At 42.6% G+C, this 23,894-nt stretch overlaps 1 protein-coding gene across 1 annotated transcript in view; it reads left to right on the forward strand.

Annotated features, from left to right (window-relative positions):
* The window catches only part of ENPEP (glutamyl aminopeptidase), a 65,095-nt gene that overhangs the window by 14,888 nt on the left and 26,313 nt on the right, over positions 1-23,894 (forward strand). Inside the window, exons 3-8 of the mRNA XM_079990201.1 lie at positions 7,690-7,821; positions 14,483-14,603; positions 18,473-18,627; positions 19,748-19,861; positions 20,558-20,692; positions 21,948-22,013. Of these exons, the coding sequence (XP_079846327.1) occupies positions 7,690-7,821; positions 14,483-14,603; positions 18,473-18,627; positions 19,748-19,861; positions 20,558-20,692; positions 21,948-22,013 (723 nt within the window). The remainder of the gene's footprint in view (positions 1-7,689; positions 7,822-14,482; positions 14,604-18,472; positions 18,628-19,747; positions 19,862-20,557; positions 20,693-21,947; positions 22,014-23,894) is intronic.

The following is a 23,894-nucleotide window of genomic DNA, read 5'->3' on the forward strand; positions in this document are numbered from 1 at the left end:
AAAGAAAAAAAGGAAGGAATTTTTTTTCTTAAACTTGTACAAGGTGAAAGATGGAGTCATTGGTCCATTTGGGACATTTGGATTTAAAAGAAATGTGGAATATGATTTGGGTTCCATCTTTGAATATGGAGGCCTGGTTGGAAGAAATATTGATCCTTTTGGGAATGAGCTCCTTCATGACATGGTGTTCAACATAAAAGACTATCAACAAAACCGGCAGAGAGGGCCTGAGAGAGACTTAAGAGCCTCCGACATGAGGGATCCAGGATGAGATTGGATTGATGGACAGTTTGTGGGATCAAACCCGGGAGGGGGGGGATTTAGGAATTTAAAGGGTGTAAAGTTATAAATTGTTTTTTTTTCTTTTTTATTGCTATTTGGTTTGTAAATAACATAAAAATAATATAAAAATTGGGAATCTTGTGGAAAGGAACTGGGGTTGACCTTAGAAAAGGGGGTAAGAAGGTGTAAGTATGTAAGCCAAATTTATAAATTTATAAGTTAAGTATATACAAGTTTATAAAGTTAAGTATATAAGTCAATTTAGTAAGAACTTGCTAAACTAACTATGGAAATAGGGATACAAGAAGGGGTGGGATGGGGAAGTCAGGAAAAGAGGTTAAGAAACAAGGGCTTGGAAATTATACATGTTTTGTTTCTATGTGTATTTTATGTTTTGTTGATGTGTATTGTGAGTGTTTATAAAAACTGTGTAAAACCCAATAAAAATTTATTAAAAAAAAAAAGACATATGCAAAGTTAGCCTATAGATCAGGGTTGCCATACATCTGGGAATTCCTGGGCATGTCCTCTTTGGTGGGGTCCTAAATGCCCATCTGGGGGGATTTTACATTTTAAAGAAAATGTAAAATTGCCCTGAAAAAGCTCAACAACTTTTTGTGTCCAGATTTTCACCTCTTGAAATATGGCAACCCTACTATAGATAACCTTACCACATTTCCTCCACACTACGTATTTTGTGTTTTAAGGGAGCCAGTGATTGTCTAGAAATAATGTTACTGATTACAATGTTTTCTCTCAAATCTACCCAAATATTAAAAAATAAGTACATTTGAACTGTGAAGCCCAATTCTCAACAGCAGTTGTCTACAGTGAAGTTGTGGCTTCTGTTGAGTAGATGTGAAAGTTCCACCAAAAAGCTTTGAAGTAAAACTGCACAATAAGTTTGTAGTAATTTCAGTGAGCCCTCAAAAAATTCCCATTTATCAGTTAGCAAACACTGGAATATTTCTGGGGTAAGGTTGCAATCCTAACCCCTCTTGCCAAGGAGTAGGCCCCACTGTGTTCGATACAACTTACTTAAATAGGCATGGTTAAGTTTCTGCTTTTAGCTATGTAATTCCAGTACAAGAGTAGACCTTTTCATGCATTACCGTACTCCTTTGTATGACACTGCCTGCCAATGACCACATATTGAGCATGGTTCTCTTATGAAGAGTTTCCTATGCACCTCACTCAGTGTGCTGTCATTAGAGGGTTGAGGTAGCACAGTGATGCAGAATTGGGAGTGAAAAGGATAGCCTTCCCTGGCTATAAACTGGGAGTGCCTGACACATGAGTAACGTGTGAGTTAGGGATGGAGAAGAAATTCAATTCAGTTCATATTTCAAGGTGAACCTACCTAATTCGCAGATTCTGAAACAATATGCAGACTGAAGCACAGCCAGCCTTCAAAATTTGCACATCTCTGAATGTTGCAATGCAATTCTTCAGCCAAATGATGTGTTCCAAAATACACATACTGGGGTGAAATGTTGTTAAAAATGCATATTAGTGAAAATAACAAACAAAAATGTTGTGTGCTATTAGGGAAATTTGCTTTGCAGAAATGTGTATGTTAGGTAAAACTGCATACAAATATATGTATATTGGGAGAAATTTGGACTCACCTGCTGATTAATTTTTATGAGGACCTTATTTTTATTTTTATTTTAAAAAAAGAATTATTCTGGATATGTGGAGAACTGAATTTAAGATTGGAGAAATGAGAAGCTGAGAGAACTGAAATTGCCCCAATAGAGAATGTGGAGATAGTAGAAACTATAAAACAGATGAAAAAAGGAAAGGCACCAGGACCAGATGGATTTACAGCAACGTATTACAAAGAAATGAGGGACTCCTTGACGGTACCACTTAAAGAAGTTATGAATAATATCTTGAAACAACAGGACATACCAGGAACATGGAAAGAAGCCTTCATAACACTCATACCTAAACAAGACTCTGATCTCACACAAGTGAAGAATTACAGACCGATATCTCTGCTAAACACAGATTATAAGATTTTTTCGGGTATTTTAGCATCAAGATTTAAGAAGATATTGCAACAGCATATCCATAAAGATCAAGCAGGTTTCTTACCTGGCAGACATATGAAGGACAATGTAAAAAATATAATAAATATTTTGGAATATTTGACTGCCAGTAATGAAAGACAAGCTGTCTTAATGTTTGTGGATGCAGAGAAAGCGTTTGATAATGTTTCATGGGAATTTATGTTGAAAAATTTGGAAATGATGGAAGTGGGAGAAGACTTTTATAATGGTATAAAGGCAATATACTCAGAACAAAGAGCCAAATTAATAGTAAATAATGTAATTACAGAGGAAGTGAAAATAAAGAAGGGTACAAGACAGGGATGCCCTCTCTCACCACTGTTATTCATCATGGTTCTGGAGGTCCTGCTGAGCTCCATTAGACAAAATGAATTAATAAAGGGGGTAACAGTAGGTCAAAACCAATATAAAGTTAAAGCCTTTGCCGATGATCTGGTAATTATGATGGAAGATCCGACAAATAGTCTAAAAGAAGTTATAAAAGAAATTGATCAATTTGGAAGAGTGGCCGGATTTGTATTAAATAAAAGGAAAACTAAACTTATGGTGAAGAACTTGGATCAAAGTATGATTGAAGAAGTGCAAAGAGAAACAGAGATGGAAGTGGCGAAGAAGGTAAAATATCTAGGAATATGGTTAACCCAAAAAAACATTGACTTATTCCAAAACAATTATGTGACAACTTGGAACAATATTAAGAGAGACCTCGAAGTGTGGAGTAGGATGAAGTTATCTTTTTGGGGCAGAATTTCTTCAATCAAGATGAGTGTGCTTCCAAGGATGTTGTTTTTATTTCAAATGATCCCAATAATCAAGGGGACAAAGATCTTCAGAGATTGGCAAAGAATGATTTCAAAATATATCTGGCAGGGCAAAAAGCCACGAATACAATTTAAACTACTAACTGATGCGAAAGAAAGAGGTGGCTTCGCCCTGCCGGACCTGAAACTTTACTATGAAGCATCTTGTCTCTGGTGGATAAAGGATTGGATAACACTAAAAGACAACAAGTTACTGGACTTGGAAGGGTTTGACAATAGGTTTGGCTGGCATGCCTACTTATGGTTAGGAAAGAAGAAAGCTCATAAAAGTTTTGCCAACCACATTTTCAGAGGTGCCCTTATAGAAACATGGGACAGGTACCAAAATATTTTGGAACCAAATGTACCACATTGGTTATCCCCACTGGAGGTCATGAGTGTCAAAAAGATAAACATGAGAGAGGAATGGATGACTTATGGAGACATTGTAATTAAAGAAGGGGGGAAATGGAAATTGAAGCCATATGAACAAGTTAAAAAATATGTATATGATTGGTTGCACTACTTCCAAACAAATGAGATGTTTAAGAAGGATTGTAAAGAGAGGAAATATATTGAAGGAGAGTCTAGATTCCAGAAAGAAATAATTAATAATGATTATAAGGTATTGTCAAAAATGTACAAAATGTTATTGGAATGGCAAACAAAGGACGAAGAAGTTAAATCAGTTATGATACATTGGGCCAGGGATTTTGGTTATAATATACAGTTAGCAGATTGGGAGAAGGTGTGGAAGGAAAATATGAAATTCACTGCATGCATGACGATAAAGGAAAATATTATGAAAATGGTATACAGATGGTATATCACTCCCGTAAAATTAGCAAAAATGTATAAGACATGTAACAAATGTTGGAAGTGTAAAGAGAGGGAAGGGACATTTTATCATATGTGGTGGGAGTGTAAGAAAGTAAAAGGCTTCTGGGAAATGATATATAATGAGTTGAAAAGGATGTTTAAATACACGTTTGTGAAGAAACCAGAAGCTTTCTTGTTAGGAATTACAGGAAGAGAAATTAATAGAAGTGATTATAAACTTTTTCAATATGCGGTGACTGCGGCAAGAATTTTAATGGCTCAAAAATGGAAACAAGAAGAATTACCAACATTGGAAGAATGGAGACGGAAATTGATGGACTTTGCTGAACTAGATAAACTGACAGGGAAAATTAGATACCAGAAAGATCACAAGTTCACACAGGACTGGAGAAAGTTTACGATTTATCTGGAAAATATTTGTGATGAACAGACAACGCTAGTTGGATTTAAAGAGGCTTTGTGATGAGAAAGGGTATTGCGAGAGGGTTAAGAGTTGTAAAGATTTATTAACTGGCAATACAATTATAAAGGAAATGTGAAATAAATATAAAATTATGAGGATTGTGGAGGGAGCGGGGGGAAGTCCAAAAGAATTTGGCATTATAGTGTATGTGAATGTGTTATTTAAATTTGTAAAAGAAAATTTTTCTAAAAAATTAATAAAAAAAAAAGAGAGAGAGAGAGAACTGAAATTGACAGATTTGCCCATTTCTAGTGTGAACGCGGGTGGCGCTGTGGGTAAAACCTCAGCGCCTAGGGCTTGCCGATCGCATGGTCGGCGGTTCGAATCCCCGCGGTGAGGTGAGCTCCCGTCGTTCAGTCCCAGCTCCTGCCCACCTAGCAGTTCGAAAGCACTCTTAAGTGCAAGTAGATAAATAGGTACCGCTTTATAGCGGGAAGGTAAACGGCGTTTCCGTGTGCTGCGCTGGTGCTGGCTCGCCAGAGCAGCTTCGTCATGCTGGCCACGGGACCCAGAAGTGTCTCTGGACAGCGCTGGCCCCCGGCCTCGTAAGTGAGATGAGCGCACAACCCTAGAGTCGGACACGACTGGCCCGTACAGGCAGGGGTACCTTTACTTTTACCATAGGCGCCGACTCAATGGGGCCTGAGGGGGCCCGAGCCCCCTCAAAAATTCGTTTGGGGGGGCTCTGCCCCCCCCAATAATTTAAGAAAATTATTACCGTAAATTTCGCTCTATAACACGCAGATTTTTTCTCCTAAAAAGTAAGGGGAAATGTCTGTGCGTGTTATTGAGCGAATGTGTGGTCCCTGGAGCTGACTCGCTGGAGCGCAGGGGCAAAAATAGGCAAAAATCAGGCAAAAATAAGATCGGGCGGGCGGGCGGAGGGAAGGCGGAAGCTGCTGCTTTCCTGCATTCTGCCTCAGGGTCTTACTGCCCACCCGCTTCTGTTGCTGCGTTTGCTCAAACTCAACAAAGAGCAGGGAATCCCCTGCCCTCCTGGCAAGCAGAGGGTTAAGGAAAGGATCGAGTCCTTCCTTCTAATTCTTTCCTAGTCACACTGCGTGCAGGCTCCAGCCCACCACCTCCTCCTCTCCGTGCTCTAGGGACTCGCAGGCAGCCGAAAAACATGCAGGTGGGAGAGAGAGAGAGAGGGCTGGCTTGGGGGGGGGGGCTTTTGCCTTCCTTTCCTCCACCCCACCCCGTTAAACTCCTCCCCTGCATTCTTAGCCAGCTGCTTCTCCGCACACCCCTCTTGTGCTTCTTGTCCCTTCTGTGTTTTTCCTTCCCTCCCCATTTAAAACGTGGTGACAAAGCACGGATCCCCATGGATCCTCAGGATTTTTGCATTGGGTCACCCCAAATTCACCATCAGATCACATTACATGTCCATGGCTACAGTCTGTACCAAAAAAATCACGCACCCACTGTTGCCTGGGGCTGCAATGGTGCAAAAACGTGGTTACAAAGCACGGATCCACAGGATCTTTGCACTGGGTCACCCCAAATTCACCATCAGATAACATAGCATGTCCATGGCTACAGCCTGCACCAAAAAAATCACGCACCCACTGTGGCCTGGGGCCACAATGGTGCAAAAACGTGGTTACAAAGCACTGATCCACATGGATCCTCAGGAGTTTTGCATTGGGTCACCCCAAATTCACCATCAGATCACATAGCATGTTCATGGCTACATCTTGCACCAAAAAAATCACGCACCCACTGTTGCCTAGGGTCACAGTGGTGCAAAAACGTGGTTACAAAGCACGGATCCACATGGATCCTCAGGATTTTTGCATTGGGTCACCCCAAATTCACCATCAGATCACATAGCATGCCCATGGCTACATCTTGCACCCAAGAAATCACGCACCCACTGTTGCCTAGGGTCACAGTGGTGCAAAAACGTGGTTACAAAGCACGGATCCACATGGATCCTCAGGATCTTTGCATTGGGTCACCCCAAATTCACCATCAGATCACATAGCATGTCCATGGCTACATCTTGCACCAAAAAAATCACGCACCCACTGTTGCCTAGGGTCACAGTGGTGCAAAAACGTGGTTACAAAGCATGGATCCACATGGATCCTCAGGATTTTTGCATTGGGCTACTCCAAACTCACTGTCAGATATTAAAAATCTTTATAAAATAGAGAATTAAATACATACAGAATGTTAAATTTTCAGTTTTGAAATATTAGTACTAGTTTAGTACTGTATTTCTATATTACTATAGTACTGTATTAGTTATTTTCAAATACTTAAATATTTTTAGGGTGTAAGACCCAATTAAAGCCCGTTATTTACATACAGTATTACAGTATTTACATACAGTATTAGGCATACTGTATTAACTTTATTAACTGTATTAAAGCATTAACTTTGAGATATTATTTTTATTTAATGAACCCTCAGCCTTATTCAAAGTAAGCTTAAATTAGCTATTTCACTTATTAATCAAAGTGCTATTACTGTGTGACAGCAATATTTTATGTTTTATTCTTTTAATGATAGTTTAGGATTTATTTAAATATCATTTCAGTCTTTTCAGAGCTATATATTCACTGCTCTGTAATAGTCTATAAGCATAATTGTTACTGTAAATTAAATTAGCTTTTTACGAAAATACCGTGCGTGTTTATGTTTTGTTTCTTTTTTCAAAGCCAAAAAGTGTTTCAGGCTTGTCGAGTTTCCCGGAGTGTGGAGTTATAGAGAGTCGAGTTTTCGGGGTTCTAATGTTGATCATATGACTCTAAAATACTTTTAAAAAACTTTAAAACTCACTAATTTTCATCTAAAATTTAGAAAACTTCCCGGGGCAGGACCCCGGTATGGGCCCCCCCAATATTTTTTATAAGTCGGCGCCCCTGACTTTTACCTTTACCTAGTGTGAACAGGGCTGAGAACTGCTATGACATCTTGTGTTTTCCTCAAAAGTAACTTCATGAGGGCAGTACATTATTTACCTTCTAGTGACATACTATGCCTTCTTGGCGATTAGGAGAGTGTGCCTTTAGAAAGAGGTGGTATTATATATTTATTATAATAGTAATAAAGCATTAACACTGAAAAGGGCACATTTTATATGTAACCAAAGTAATAATACAGTAACAACAACAACTTTCCTGCTCCCATTCTGTACCTAAAAACAATTATTTGTCTTGGGAACATTTTTTACTTGTAAACAATGCATCATTTGATTATTTTTTCCTCACTTTCCCCACAGCAAAAACGTTCGCTGGGCAACGGCTGGACTGTAACAACATTCCAAAAGTCTGTTCCAATGAGCACCTACTTAGTGGCTTGGGCTGTGCACCAGTTTAAGTATATAGAAAAAATATCAGACCGAGGAATTCCTGTAAGTCCTGTGCTAATTCTTATCAAATTTATGCAATGTCTCTTGGTGATTTTTGCTTTGTGAACTGGAAACAAGCCGTCCTCCAGTTACTGATGTTGTGAAAAAGGATAGAAACACTATGTATGTAGAAAGGCCTCTTTTTAAAAAAATCAAAATCCTTTGGTCTAGGTTGAACATGCTGGCCTTATTTTAGCTATAGTTCATTGAAACAATGGGATGTACAGTGGTACCTCAGGTTACATACGCTTCAGGTTACAGATTCTGCTAACCCAGAAATATTACCTCGGGTTAAGAACTTTGCTTCAGGATGAGAACAGAAATTGCACGGCAGCGGGAGGCCCTATTAGCTAAAGTGGCGCTTCAGGTTAAGAACAGTTTCAGGTTAAGAACGTACCTCTGGAACGAATTAAGTACTTAACCCGAGGTACCACTGTAACTGAATTTGTTTAATTAAGGCTGTGTACATACCATACCCTTAAGGGACATTTCTCATCCAAATATTCCTGGGAACTGTAGTTTGTTAAGGGTGCTGGGAATTACAGCCCTGTGGGGAATAAATGACAATTCCCAGAATTCCTCAAATGTATGCCATGTATGCAGCCTAAATCAATGGGATTTAACTTAGTTGTCATCAATTTTGATGTGACTTAGCAGTGTAGCATGTGTCTACTCAGGAGTAAGTTCCACTGTGTGAAATCGGGACATTTTGTCAGATAAGTGTTCATGGGATGGCAGCCAAGATCTCTTTTCAGACATTCCCCTCCATATGGAGAATGAATCCATGCAAAAGGGAGAAGGATCACACGGCTCGCTGTGGTTTTCCAGGCATCCCTTTGTCAGACCTCGGGTGGTCTTTGTGTGGCTCTGTGTGCAGAGATCATGGGTGGTATGAGCAGAATGCAGCAGCTTCAGGAGTGGGGGGAGGAACATAATCCTTCTTTCTCCTCCACACGTTTAGGCATGAAGGAGAAAATCTGAGAAACATTTTGGTCAGATCTAAATTTAGCTGAAACTCGGCCAGTCTGCATATTGTCGGTCCCCCATGGGGGGTATTATTAAATGCAGAAGAGCAAAAGAAATGCTTGCCTAGACCAGACCAAAGGTCTGTCTCCAATAGTCCAATGTTCTGTCTCTGATAATAGCCAAGCCGGATGTCCCATGGTGATGGTAATTTAGGGGAAAGACATAGCTCAGTGTTACAGCATCAGTTTTCCATACAGAAAGTCCCAGGCTCAATCTCTTGCATCTCCAGGTATGGCTTTCTCAGAGAGGTTTAGCTCTCAACCCCACCTCACAGAGACCTTTGGAAATTGTAGTTCTGAGAAGGAAATAAGGTAAAGGGATCCCTGACCATTAGGTCCAGTCGTGGCCAACTCTGGGGTTGCGGCGTTCATCTCGCTTTACTGGCGAGGGAGCCGGCGTACAGCTTCCGGGTCATGTGGCTTGCAAGACTAAGCCGCTTCTGGCAAACCAGAGCAGCGCACGGAAACACCGTTTACCTTCCTGCCGGAGCAGTACCTATTTATCTACTTGCACTTTGACATGCTTTCGAACTGCTAGGTTGGCAGGAGCAGGGACCAAGCAACGGAAGCTCACCCCATCGCGGGGATTCGAACCGCCGACCTTCTGATCGGCAAGTCCTAGGCTCTGTGGTTTAACCCACAGCGCCATAGGAGCCTCCTAGTACAGTAACTCTCCATACCCTTAACAAAAGACAGCTCCCAGAATTCTCTGGGGGATGCCATGGCTGCTTCAGATGGTATCATAGAATCTATTAACCTGTGGCAAGACTCCTGTTAATTGTAATTTTTCATTTGACTAGCTTAGCTCTCCTGCCAGGAATATAGCTGGCTCCTTCCCAGCTAAGCTTCCCTACCAAGTTACTAAACTTGCATGCCTCCAATTCCTTATCTGAAAATAAGGGCATTTTATTTACTGCATCATTTCACCGATCTGCAATTTCCTCCACATCTCTAGGGACCTGTCCCTGAAGACTTAGTAAATATTTCATAGCTCTCAAACAATGTCATTCTATAATGTTTTTTATGCTACGTTTTTGAAAAAGATAGCAGAAGTCGAGCTGCCATTCATCCAAGGAAGTGAACATAGTTATCAAATAGCCTTAATTCCCCTCCTTGTGGTGTTTGTGTATTAATTGCTCATTTAAAAATAGAGGCAAAGGGTCACCCAGTCAATAGTGGGGGGGGGGTGCAATTCATGGGATTAATAGCAGCTGTCAGATGCTTCGTTCTTCATGTTTTTAGCGTTAGTATTATCTGGCCCAAACACTCAAACACAGTTTTGGGAAAAAAAGTCTCTGTGAAATTAGAATGTCTTTGGGGCTTTTGGAAAATACAGGCGGAGAAAAACTTGGACGGAAACTTCAGCCAATAATTAGCCTTTTAGCATAATGTTCTAATAGTCGCCTTATAAACTAACACATTTATTATGGCCTAAACTTTCATGGACTCAAGCCTGCTTCATCGGAGGCACAAAGTGAAATAGTAGTTGGCAGGAATGTAAAACAGAAGAATGTGAGGTAGGAGCTGAATGGCTGTGAGATGCAAAAATTAAAGTCAGTGATAATTAGAGCTTAAGTATGTCAACAGCAGAGACGCGGGTGGCGCTGTGGGTTAAACCACAGAGCCTAGGACTTGCTGATCAGAAGGTTGGAGGTTCGAATCCCCGCGATGGGTTGAGCTCCCGTTGCTTGGTCCCTGCTCCTGCCAACCTAGCAGTTCGAAAGCATGCCAGTGCAAGTAGATAAATAGGTACCACTCTGGTGGGAAGGTAAACGGCGTTTCCGTGCGCTGCTCTGGTTTGCCAGAAGCGGTTTAGTCATGCTGGCCACATGACCTGGAAGCTGTACGCCGGCTCCCTCGGCCAATAAAGCAAGATGAGCGCCGCAACCCCAGAGTCGGCCATGACGGGACCTAATGGTCAGGGGTCCCTTTACCTTTACTTTTATGTCAACAGCAGAGCTGATCCACCCATGAGACAAGGTGCAGCTACTGCCTTTGGTGGCAGGATCCACTGGGGCAGCAGATGCGGCCTCCAGGGAATGCATCACCCGCTTCTGCTGCTGTGCTAGCAGCAATGGCTGCAGTTGCAGTACTTGGAGGCTAGATCTGTCACCTCCTTGGCACCTGATGTGATTCAGAGCAGACCCCTTTCCCCCCATAATGGTCCTTGATTCCCACATCAACCATTCAGTAAAGTTGATTTTATTTCCCCCACCTTGTTCACAATGTAGAACTTCACTCACCCCCTTATTCCCAATGTAATTTTTCATTCCCCCCTTGTCCTTGATGCAGATCTTCACTCACTCCTTCTTCCCTGGTGGGGTGTGTACCATTTTTGTGGTTTGCTTCAAGGGCTAAAAATTCTTGGGACAGCGCAGGTTAACATGCACACCTTTAACCTTTTAGCAGTTTAATTGTAATCCAGCAATTTCACATTACATTTTTGCGTCAGAGTTCTTTGTTTTCGTTCTGGAACTACCGTATTTTTCCATGTATAAGACTAGGTTTTTCCCCCTAATAAATTATGTCAAAAATTAGGGGGCGTCTTATACACGGATAGTGCCAAGGCCATTTTCTTAAATCTGAGTCCCCCAAAATAGGGGGCGTCTTATACATGGGGGCATCTTATAGATGGAAAAATATGGTAAAATTAGTTTACCAATACCAGTATATATCTGCTATCTGTGCCTGTTGCTTGCAAATGGTTCCCTGCACCACTGTGGGTGTTAAGGGAATTATTTATTGCATTTGTATCCCACCTTTTTCTTTACAAGGAGATCAAGGTGGCAGCCCAAGCCAGGGAAAGAGCTGCGCAGGCACAGGCATGGGCACATTGCGACGCCACTGCACCCACACTTTCCCCAGCTCTTTCCCCAGCTTGGGCTGGCAGAGGCCACAGTGGCCCAAGCCCCACCAAACCTCCAAAACCCAGACATTTCCTTTAAAATTTAAAAATCTGCCCAGATGGGCATGTTGACCCCCCAAAAGAGGACATGCATATGGCAACCCTAATACCTGGTTATTCATACACAAGTGGGGCTTGAACCCTGTTCTCCCAGGTCCTACTCCAACTGCTACACCACACTGATTTTCAGCAGTTATCACAAATGTGCTACTGCAAAAAGTTAAGCATGTGCCTATTAGAGAGAGAGAGAGGTATATATTGTTATATTTACAACAATAAATATAGCAATGATTATAACTCCTCCCCATCTGCCTGCTCACCCCTCTGATCTCCCGCTATTTCTCATTTTTTAAAAGAACACATTTCTTTCCTATTCCTACATCATGCTTCCTGTAACACTCCTCCTTCCCAACTCTGCTATTTACCCAGAGCTCAGGCAGAGGGTCAATGACTGGCCATTGTCCGGTCATTACACCCTGATTGCTCTTCATCCCAGGCAATTTCCTGGTTTAGCCTGAATTTCAAATCTAATGTCTGGCACCCAGGAATTTAAAGGGATTGTTGCCTCCTACTAACCCATAACACTATATTTAAAAGCACCCTGTTAATGTATAGCAAAATGTATTTGGTTATATATATTTTTATTTTACTATCCTGGGACCACAGCACCTTCTTAAACATTGGATTTTGGAAGCTTGAGAATTACTTATGGAACATAGCTGATATTTTGGTGAGGGATTTGATGGCAGAAGAAGTTTCACACTGTCATCTACAGCAGGGGTGGCCAACTCCCAAGAGACTGCGATCTACTCATAGAGTTAAAAACTGGTGGTGATCTACCCCCTTTTGGGGGGTTCAGGTCAAAGTTGTTGAGCATTTTGTAGGAAGGAAAGCCCTGGTTTTTTTTGGGGGGGGGGTTCAGGTCTCAGTTGCTGAGCTTTTTTTAAGAAGGAGGGAAGTCCCATTTTTTGGGATGCAGGGCAAAAATGTTGACCTTCTTTTAGGGGAGCCAATGATCTACCAGTGATCTACCATGGATGTCCAGTGATCTACCGGTAGATCTACCTGTTGGACGTGCTTGATCTCTCACCTAGTTTAAAGGGCTTTTGTCTCAGAAGGCCACTTAATACCACCTGGGTGCTGTTCATACTAAATGTACCATACTGAGAGCGTTGGCTAATGATAGAATCCCCAGAGACACCCATTTGTGAAGAAAAATCTGATCCTCAATGGTCCATGCTTCAAAAGGAGCTGAGTACATCTGTGAGCCACAGCAGTAGGAACAGAGGGAACTCAGCTTCATGATACAGCCCTCCTAGAGTGACCAGTTATGCTTTGCCAAAAGGGAGGATTTGCATCATAAATTTCATAAAATTTGTATATGATAATGTATATGTCTAGATGCAAATTTTAAAAGAAATTACTATAATTTAAATAGAAATACAATACATCTCACCATAGTAGCAATTACACCAGGTGACTTAGGAGCTAGCTCAGTCTGCTGACCAGGGATGGGCAACCTCAATACTTCTGTTGTCTCTTTGTATGGTTCCTTCTCTTTAAACCAGACTTTGGACTGGATAATCCTCAAGCAGAGGACAATTTCAGATGCAGGAGTGTCCTCTGACAGATGGAGGACTGTCTTCTGTAAAGCAAGGAACATGATCACCCTAAGCCCCCAGTGTGAGATACATGGAAAGGAAGCCCTGCCCCATGACTAGAGACCAAATTTGCCCTCTTTCCTCCAAAGCTCTTCTATCCATTGACATTATTACCCTTCCCTTTGTTGGACAGACATGTGACCTGGGCTTACTCTTTGACTCCCCTTTCTCCTTTGTTCCCCATATTCAGTACATGGCCCAACTCACTTTGCTTCTCCACTTAAAAGGTAAAGGTAAAGGTACCCCTGCCCGTACGGGCCAGTCTTGACAGACTCTGGGGTTGTGCGCCCATCTCACTTAAGAGGCCAGGGGCCAGCGCTGTCCGGAGACACTTCCGGGTCACGTGGCCAGCGTGACATCGCTGCTCTGGCGAGCCAGAGCCGCACACGGAAACGCCGTTTACCTTCCCGCTGGTAAGCGGTCCCTATTTATCTACTTGCACCCGGAGGTGCTTTCGAACTGCTAGGTTGGCAGGCGCTGGGACCGAGCAGCGGGAGCGCACCCCGCCGCAGGGATTCGAACCGCCGACCTTTCGATCGGCAAGCCCTAGGCGCTGAGGCTTTAACCCACAGCGCCACCTGTGTCCCTGCTTCTCCACTTAGAACATTGCAAAATATTGCCATGCCTTTCTGTCCCATTGGGTAAAGCTTTGGGGCATGCCCTGCTAATCTCTCACCTAGACTACTGTGAGTTCTCCTCTCTGGTCTTCCATCCTCTCACGTTGGTCCCCTTACGTCTATCTACTACTCCACTGCCGAAATCATTCATCTCTTTCATCAGCCTGATCACATGAAATGCGAAAAGTTAACAGGGGCTGGGGAACATCTTCTCTGGGATAAATCACCCCTAAGAGATGTGGGGGTGGGAGTTAAATGTTTAATGGAAGAAGTGTAGAACTAGTCAATGAAGCCAAAGTGCTATAGGGTAAAATGTATGAGAAGGTGCTTCTGCCTTTCAGGGCAAGATGAGTTAATCCTTTTAGCTCTGTGAATTGATCAAATGTATCCTGGTGCTAAACAATAACTGTGTCCAGCAAGAAACACCTCTGATAATAACTTTGCTTTGTTTTACAGCTCCGTGTTTATGCCCAGCCCCAACAGTTACACACAGCAGAATATGCAGCAAATATAACTAAAGAGATATTTGATTTCTTTGAAGGATACTTCAACATGAGCTATTCTCTTCCCAAACTCGGTAACAAATTAACATTGATGTTCATTTGCTTTCAGGATTTTGTTGCCAGTCACTGAGTCACCTGGAAATTGACAGGAAGTATGATGTTTGAAGTAGTGGTGTTTAGCTGCTGTGCTTGCGCCTTAACAGTATATTAGCATGCTTTGATGGGCGGATGAAGCTGCTTTATAATGGGCATGCGCTGTACACACATAAGGCTAAACCATAGTTTAGCACTATGTCAATGACTTTCCCAACCAAATTGTCAAGATTGCAGTTGAATATTGCTTTCAAATAGCCTTGGCTTAGTGTTATGTACAAATATGGGACTACAGTTTATAACAAACCAATGATCAGTTGCTAAACAACACAAATTGACACTGGCAATGTGTCCTATGTTACAAAGGACAGTCCTCAATTTGAAAAGCCATCCAGTCAAAGTCTAGTTCAAAGATTAAAAACCATAGGAAGTGAGTGCCAGTGGCTTAAAGTTGCTCCACCAACAGCGCCCAGGCAGCAGATTGAGTTATGCTGTCTTTCTATTAAATTTACTTCTATACATATTAATCAGAATAGGCAAATTTCATGCAAATCTGTACCCTCCATTGTCCTTTTCCTGATGACGTATTTCTTCTATTTTGACTATACTGGTGTGTCTTCCCTACATGGAAAGGTTGGTTGGAAGCAGCAGATGTGCCTATTTAGGATGGTTTTGGCCTAAGTAGTGCCATTCCCCACATGAACTTTGAGAAATGTCATACAGGCCCCAGCGGCAAAATACAGGCCCACTGTGGCTCCAAATCTTGCAAATAGCCTGCTTAAGAGATCCCTGGATCATGTGTTCATTCCTGAGGAGGGACAATGGCTGCTCCACTGAGGGCATTTTCACTAAACCTGTGCACAGCCCCGCTCAATCCAATTTGGGGCCTGATATGGCATTTTGGAGCAGCCCTGAACCACCCAGATCCAGGCCCCAAAGTGATTTGGGGGGTGGGTTCTTTCACAGTGTATAAATAGGGGTAAAACCCCTGATTAAAGATGCTGTCAGGAGAGGACAAGAGACATGTATAGACTGCCTGCATGAATCTCCTCCCCTGCCAGTCCTTGCCACCAGGCAGCCCTAGATCACTCCAGGTTAACCTGACTCTACCTAAGGGGATCCAGGGTTGCCTCAGCCCACTCTAGCCAAATCCTGTGTTGTCCCATGAGCCCAATTCAAGTCAGAATCTGGTATTTGACCAGAGCCGCAGCATCACCCCAGTTTTCACACAAGTCTGACCCTCTCTCATGGTTTTCGTGATATTGCACACACATGATTGCAAAACCCACGTTGCCTAGACTGGAGCATACAGCAACAACACACAGGCCCAAATCCCATGTGCATTTTCAATGGATCCCTCTGGAATTTCCCCCTGCTTCAGCTATTTCAGGGGACCACTGCTCTAAGGCAGGAGCTCTGGGGTAGAGTGTCTGCTTTGCATGCAAAAGGTCCCAGATTCAGTTCCTAGCATCTCCAAGTAGGAGTGAGAATGTACCGTCTCCGAAAACCCTGGAGAGTTGTTGCCAGTCAGTGGGCACAGTTACTGGGCTAGATGAATCTGGCTCAATAATGGCTTCTAGCCACAATGGCTGCACTCTGCCTCCATGGCTAGAGGCAATAATGCTTCTGAATACCAACAGCAGGAAACCACAGAAGGGAAGAGTGCTCTTATGCTTTTCAGGCATCTGGGAGAGCACTGTGAGAACAGGATGCTGGACTAGGTGGGCCATTGGCCTGATCCATTAGACTCTGCATATACTCATATGTCCTTTTATAAGGCAACTTACTATGTTCCTGTTCACAACGGAAGGAGCTGTGATCTATCTGTTAATACTCACCTGAGATACATTTTATTCTGCAGACAAAAGTGGTTGAAGTGTGTGTGTGTGTGTGTGTGTGTGTGTATTTCTCAATGTATACAATTCCATCTGAACAATGGTGGGTGGTAAACTACTCAGAGGTGAAGTGCGGTTCAGAAAGGTTGAACTGCAATTATAAACATGCTGCCCTGCACAGTCCCAAAATGAAACCCATTTTGACCAAAATTAAACAGAAAGCAGTGGTTTCTGGCTTTTGAACCAGTGGGTCATGCTTTAGCATTGCCCATCTCAGAATCAATTTGAATTCTATGTGAGGCTAAGCAGCGGGGCTGTTCAGCCTCTCAGAGGAACCTAGCGTCCATAATTCTCATTTAAGCTGGTATTGATTGCCAGCCGTGAAGACATGACCCTCCATGTTGTGGGGAGTAGAAGCAGATGTTCTTCATTACGTGGGGATTTAGTTTACTTAATTTGCCAATAAATATTTCTTAGTCCCATTTACGAAATCCTTTTACAACCTAATTGCAGGAAGACATTGTAAAGACTAGTTTGGCATTACCAATCAGGCAGCAGAAAGCATCCCCTGTGGCAGGGGAAGAGCCTGCCAAGTGCCCTACTGAGGGATTGGGAAGAGGTCCAAAGGGATGTCTCCAAACTGGGTGAATGGGCATTAAAATGGCAATCGTGGTTCAGTTGCTTTGCAAGGTATGGAGAAAGTGAAGAGAGAGAAGTTTCCCTCTTTCTTATAGTACCCAAATCCAAGCTCACCCAATATACCTATGTAAATGGTTGGAGATTCAGGGCAGATGAAAGGAACTACTTCACACAGCACATATTACTACCACAGACTCTAGTGATGGTCACAAACTTGAATGGCTTGAAAGGGTGTTTACAAATTCACAGAGGATAAGACTATCAGTGGCTACTAGTCATGATGGCTGTGTACTACTTCTGGTATCAGAAACCATATGCTTCTGGAGCCTATTTTCTGTGGAAGACAAGTGGGAGAGAGCTACTGCACACCTGTACTGCTTATGGCCTTCCCAGAGGCATCTGGGTGGCCACTTATGGTACATAATGTTGGACTAGATGGGTCTTTGGTTTCATCCAGCTGGTGTCTTCTTACATTCCTGGTAGGACATGTACCTGGCATAGCTCCCTTCTCTTATACATCACCCTTTGTTTGGCTGAGGAAAATAGGTACAGGTCTGAAGAAGGAGTTGGAGGAAGCCAACTGAGATATTTCATCCAGGACTCTGTACTGACCAGGCAAGCTTCAATTTTGGGTGGCTCCTCAAGAGTACATCTTTCATTGAATATATTTCAGCAGAGATTGGACAGCCATCTGCCAGGGATGCTGCAGTTGCCTCCTACAGTGTGAATCCTGTGTTGATCAAGGTGGTGGTGGACTAAATGTTTTCCAACATCCCTTCCAATTCTTCAGTTCTTTGATTGCAACAATTTGTACACATACTGTACCTAGTCAATAGGTGTCAATGGAGGACATCTAATCTTCTTGCCTTCTTTCCTCCCGATGTTAGTGCCTCCTTATCTCACTGTCTTTCCTTCCTTGGCTCTTCCCATTGGATACATTCCAGTGGGAAGGTGAACATGTAGATGCATACAGCCAGGGGCTGTCCTGCAAATACCATGACTCAAGGTCCACAAACCCAGCTCTTCATGCCCTCACCTATTTGATTTCATAAGCTCTCCAAAATATTAAGCATAGTTGCACCCATGCTGTCATAAGGGGGGAATGTGAAACTGGGAGCAGAAGAACCTGGTTCACCAGCATCATCTTGGCATTTCAGCAGTCCAGACACATGTTGAATGTTCTGCTGAGTCAGACCAAGGGTTCACCATTGCCTATACTGACCTGCAGCATCTCTCAGAGGGTTGAACTCCAGGACCTTATGCATTTCAATGGTGCAGGGGGCACAAACAACAAGCTGAAGTATTTCTGTTCTGTGACTTGAATAAGATAAATGAGCTTGAACACTCAGGGTAAACGTCTCTCTTTTTCTATCTAGACAAAATAGCCATTCCAGATTTTGGCACTGGGGCCATGGAGAACTGGGGGTTGATCACTTACAGAGAAACTAATCTCCTTTATGATCCAAATGAATCTGCTGCTTCAAACAAGCAAAGAGTAGCGGCTGTGGTTGCCCATGAACTTGTTCACCAGGTACAGCTTGCATAGCATCTTATCACAAAGGCATCAAATGATAATATTTTAGTCAAGGAAATAATGATTCACTTATCCCATCTATTTTATTCTGTCAGATTTTTCTGCTTTCTTTTCAGCTGCAAAATAAGTGGATTCATTTTAAAGCTTTGAAGCACTGAAACATATTTCAGATAATGGTTTTGTCTCATTTTCATCCTGTATCAACAGCACTGTTCATTTCCTGGAGATTTACTGTTGGGGGCTACTACAACACAAAGCTGCAGTGAGACCATAGTTTCCCACACCCATTTTTGCTGCTGCAAATCATGATAAATTGCAGGAGCAATCTTCTCCCATGGGAAAGTGGAAGAGAAAGGAAACAACACCACAGTGATTTGAGCAACATCTCATGCATCAGTTGAATTAGTCCACCCCAGAGCCAGCCCTACTACTAGGCAGAGTGAAGCTGGGTGCCTCAGGTGTGTGTGCTGGGGCTGTAGATAGGAAGATGATAGTAGACGGAGCTTTGTGCAGGGATGTTGGGCCAGAATTCAATTTTGATTGCATTTTAATGAGCAACTGCCTAATTCACACTTCTAGAACAATAAGCGAAGTGTCACACAGCTATCCTGTGAAATTTACACTTCTCCAAATTTTGGATACAGTTCTTGAACTAATGTGTACAAAAAATGTACTTGGGGGAAAGTGTACATACTGTAAAATGCGTGCATTGGTGAAAATAACATTTTTTTAATCATTTATTTATTAGTTATTTTTCTCAACCACCCTTCATCCCATAGGACATCAGGGTCCTAACAAACAAAATATAAACAGAGCAGATAAAATGCAGACATAATTAGATTAAAGCCTAGTAAAAAGAGCACAACAGATTAGTTTAGGAATGGTCTCAAAAATATCCAATACCCCAATGCCTCCATTAACATATCTGTTTTAAGCTGGCGCCTAAAAGTCATCAGTGAAGTGGACAGCATATCTCCATATAAGGAACCCTTTCATCTATTAATTTTGACACAGCAAGATCTGCACAATAGCTGTATTATGTAAATATTTGCTAAGTTACCATAGAGCTATAATCTGTATAAATAATGCTGCTTTCCCTCCCTGCTTCCCATTGTAGTGGTTTGGGAACATTGTGACCATGGACTGGTGGGAAGACTTGTGGCTGAATGAAGGATTTGCCAGCTTCTTTGAATTTCTGGGGGTCAATGCTACAGAAGGAAATTGGCAAATGGTAAATATTAACATTCTTACATTACATTATATTACATGCTTATATTGTGGTGTGGAGCAGAGGCATTATTATTACTGATTTATGTAGATTTTTTTGGACCGATAACATGGGGGGAAATGTTTTATCAAAAACTCAAAACAAGCCACAGATATAGTGTAGAATAAAGCATGTTTCTTTTTTTATAAAAAAGCCATGGAGTGCTACCAAACCATGTCTTTTTCATGTTTCCTTCCCCAAGACCACTAAGTGTTCTTTCTTCCTCACAAAGGGCCACAAACTCTTCCCCAGCCTGCAGACCATCCTCTCTCCAATCTACAGTTTTCCAGCAGAAGGAACACAACATATCTCTTCCTATCCCTCCCTATTTCCCCCCACTCCGGTCAGCAAAAGCTTCCCTCAGTGCCAGGGAGAAAGAAAGGGAGGGAGGGAGGAGAGCTCACCAGGGGGTTATGGAGGCACCTCCCCTTCCTGTCCTCCTCTTCCCAAGATTATCCATTCAGACTCTGAGGTAGAGTCCTACAAGAGCCACTTTCCAAGTCTTGTCTCAATCTGTGTGCCTCTTTCACCCTTCGAGGTTCAGATTGTCATCGCAACATGATGACAGACCAGTAGAAATATTAAACAGAGAGGCATAATCATTTCTTGTAATCTTATTCAGTGTATTTTGCTCCATTTTTCGTTCATTTTTCTTTACAGATGGACCAAATTTTGATTGAGGATCTGTTCCCTGTTCTGAAGGAGGACTCTTTGATCTCCTCCCATGCTATTGTAGTGAATGTGTCTTCTCCTGATGAAATAACCTCTGTGTTTGATGGCATATCCTATAGCAAAGTAAGGAAGAACTTGTCTTCTCTTTGATACAATGTCAAAAAGGCAGACACAAAGTCAATAGTGTTTGAGTTGATATGTGGCTCTTTAGAAGAGGTCAGGAGATGAAGCTTTAAAGAAGCTGATTTTATAGTATCTTCTTACAATGTGCTTTGGCTTCAATGCAGAAGATACTGGGACAAGTGGAAAAGGTGGTTTCTTTTAATATCCAGATGGTCCAGAGCAGGGAAATTTGGAGTTACAGCTGCATTAACAGACCTGAAATTCTGCACTGTAGTAGAAAATGTGTACATTCAGGAAAAATATCATACACAAATGTATATGTTAGGAGAAATTTGCACTAATGAATTTGTGTGTGGCGTTGTTGTTTTTTTAAAAAAATGCAAACTGATGTGGAAAACTGAACTTATAACTGAGAGAGAAACTGAGAGTAACTGAAACTGACAGATCCGTCCATCCCAATATACAGCTCTTTTTCCCAATCAAATTGCCACAAGCAAGGGTGGAGAGAGCAAGCAAATGGCCATAAGCCAAAGGGTTATGTAAACTGGGCCTTGCTTGAACACAAATGCAGAAGGTCAGCATGCCATATGAACCTGGCTCATGTTTGCTAGAGAATGTCTTCACTTAGGAATCTTTTTTTAAAACAACAACAACAACCTCATGTGCAAACTTAAGTGCTTACACTGCTTCCCTGTATACGTAGGTATGTAGTGTTGTATGGGACTAGAATCTTCTTCAGACTAGAATTTCTGAGAACTTTGGCTTTTGTTAGTATTGTCAGAAGTGGCCAAACATTTTGAAAAGCATCTGCAGGCAGGATCTCTTAAATCCACAGAAAACAAACAAAGTCGCAGGCAGAGCTATTTGAGGCAGGAGGGTAGGGCTTCATTTGCTCCCAAGCCACAGGCGGCATTTAAGGTAAGATGCAGACAAACCACTATGAATTGCTTATGGCTGAAACTGGGTGATTTCTGCCTACTTCTTGTGCTCTGTGGTTGCTGGTTCATTCTGGGTTGTGTTGACTCTCACGCAGTAAGGAGGAAGGCAATGGGCTAAGGAGAACAGTTCATAAATGTAAGGCATTAAAAATATTAATGATATGTTGCTGGGCTGTGCATAAATAAGGGAGTCAATCTTTTATCCATGTATTTTGCTCAGTCAGTCAGACTTTTTCAAGTTTCAAGAACATGGCTTGATTGAAACTGGTATAGTATCAACTGATAATTGCTGATCATCCCGATCTCTGCTTTCTTAGGGAGCATCGATTCTCAGAATGCTGGAAGACTGGATCTCACCAGAAAAATTCCAAGCTGGATGTCAGGTATGATCTACTCAGATTGGTGTAGAACAGGAAAATAGGGAAATGCTTAGTAATTAGTGTGAAATCCTATGCACACTTCCTTGAGAGAATACGTCCCCACTGAAAACAATGGGCCTTACTTCTGAGTAAAGTTGTTTAGGATTGTGGTGTGGATCATTGTAGGGAATTTTGGTCAGAACTTTAGAGAATTATTTCACTTGCTTCCTTCTAAAGCCAGATTGCACAATCCATTTTGGTTCACAGAACAGGTCTTGGTCTTCTCCGAGCATCTGCTCTGTGATGACATCTCCAAACAGCAGCAATTTGAGTGTATAGACATGTACATAAGACCTTTTCCCACAACTATGTCTGTCTATCAGCTTCTCTATTACTAATATATATACAAATCAATATCAGTTCATTTCCCTCTGATACTCCCTTCCCCCTCAGCCTCCGGCTTCTCACCCAGGGTCCAAACAAACTCTCAGCTCACCCACAAAAGCTTCACAAGGAGCGTTCCCAGAAGCAGCAGGCATCACCCTAGTCTCTCACTCTAGACTTGCTTTTTATAGGCAGGCCCAAGGTGGGTGGCACTTCCTCAGGCTGCCCATAGCTGTGTCCCATTCAGCTTTACTCTCCACATCCAGTGCCAGGTACAACAGGTTTGCTGAGTTTCCCAGGGGACCAAAGGCTAGGGAGATGACTACCCTCCACTCACAACCCTTTCTTCACCCTCTGTCCCCTCCTCCTTCTCCAGATGTTTTACTGTCCCATGGCAGGGCTTATATGGACAGGCCCATATAACCTTTTTTTAAGGTTCTCTCACCCACCTGAAACTTCAAGCCCCCCACCACCACCTGGGGGGGGGGGTGTCAGGCAAACCTGGAGACTTAAGGTCAGCCCTGAGGGTCTGGAAACTGCAATGCTCCTTTTGACCCTGCATGTGACCCTGCAGAGAGTTCAAAGGGTAGTGCAGCCTTTGGCTTGAAAAAGGTTAGCCATCCCTTTTCTAGAGGGGTCTCCAGTCATTTCCTAGTCATTGTAGGCCATTTGTGTATGCTTCCTTTAACAACAGTGATGCTTGCTACCAGTGCTATTTTTCTAGAAAAAGAGGTGCCAGAACTCACCATGATTGTCTCCCTTGTTCTCTTGTAATGGCAATGGCACCCACCTGAGAGGTGCCAGAACTGAGTTCCGGCAAGTTCCAGCTGATGAAAAGCCCTGTTTGGAGCCACTGTGGTGTAGTAGTTAAGAGCGGTAGTCTCGTAATCTGGGGAACCGGGTTCGGGTCTCCGGTCCTCCACATGCAGCTGCTGGGTGACCTTGGGCCAGTCACACTTCTCTGAAGTCTCTCAGCCCCACGCACCTCACAGAGTGTTTGTTGTGGGGGAGGAAGGGAAAGGAGAATGTTAGCTGCTTTGAGAATCCTTCGGGTAGTGATAAAGCGGGATATCAAATCCAAACTCTTCTGTTTGCTACCTTTGTCAGGACTCTGGTTTGAGTCCCAACTTCCATTTTTTGCCTAAGAAAAATGAATCATAGAATCATAGAATCATAGAGTTGGATGAGACCACAAGGGCCATCGAGTCCAACCCCCTGCCAAGCAGGAAACACCATCAGAGCACTCCTGACATATGGTTGTCAAGCCTCTGCTTAAAGACCTCCAAAGAAGGAGACTCCACCACACTCCTTGGCAGCAAATTCCACTGTCAAACAGCTCTTACTGTCAGGAAGTTCTTCCTAATGTTTAGGTGGAATCTTTTTTCTTGTAGTTTGGAACCATTGCTCCGTGTCCGCTTCTCTGGAGCAGCAGAAAACAACCTTTCTCCCTCTATGTGACATCCTTTTATATATTTGAACATGGCTATCATATCACCCCTTAACCTCCTCTTCTCCAGGCTA

The sequence above is a fragment of the Podarcis cretensis genome (assembly GCF_951804945.1).
Source record: "Podarcis cretensis genome assembly, chromosome: 9".
Classification (NCBI taxonomy): domain Eukaryota; kingdom Metazoa; phylum Chordata; class Lepidosauria; order Squamata; family Lacertidae; genus Podarcis; species Podarcis cretensis.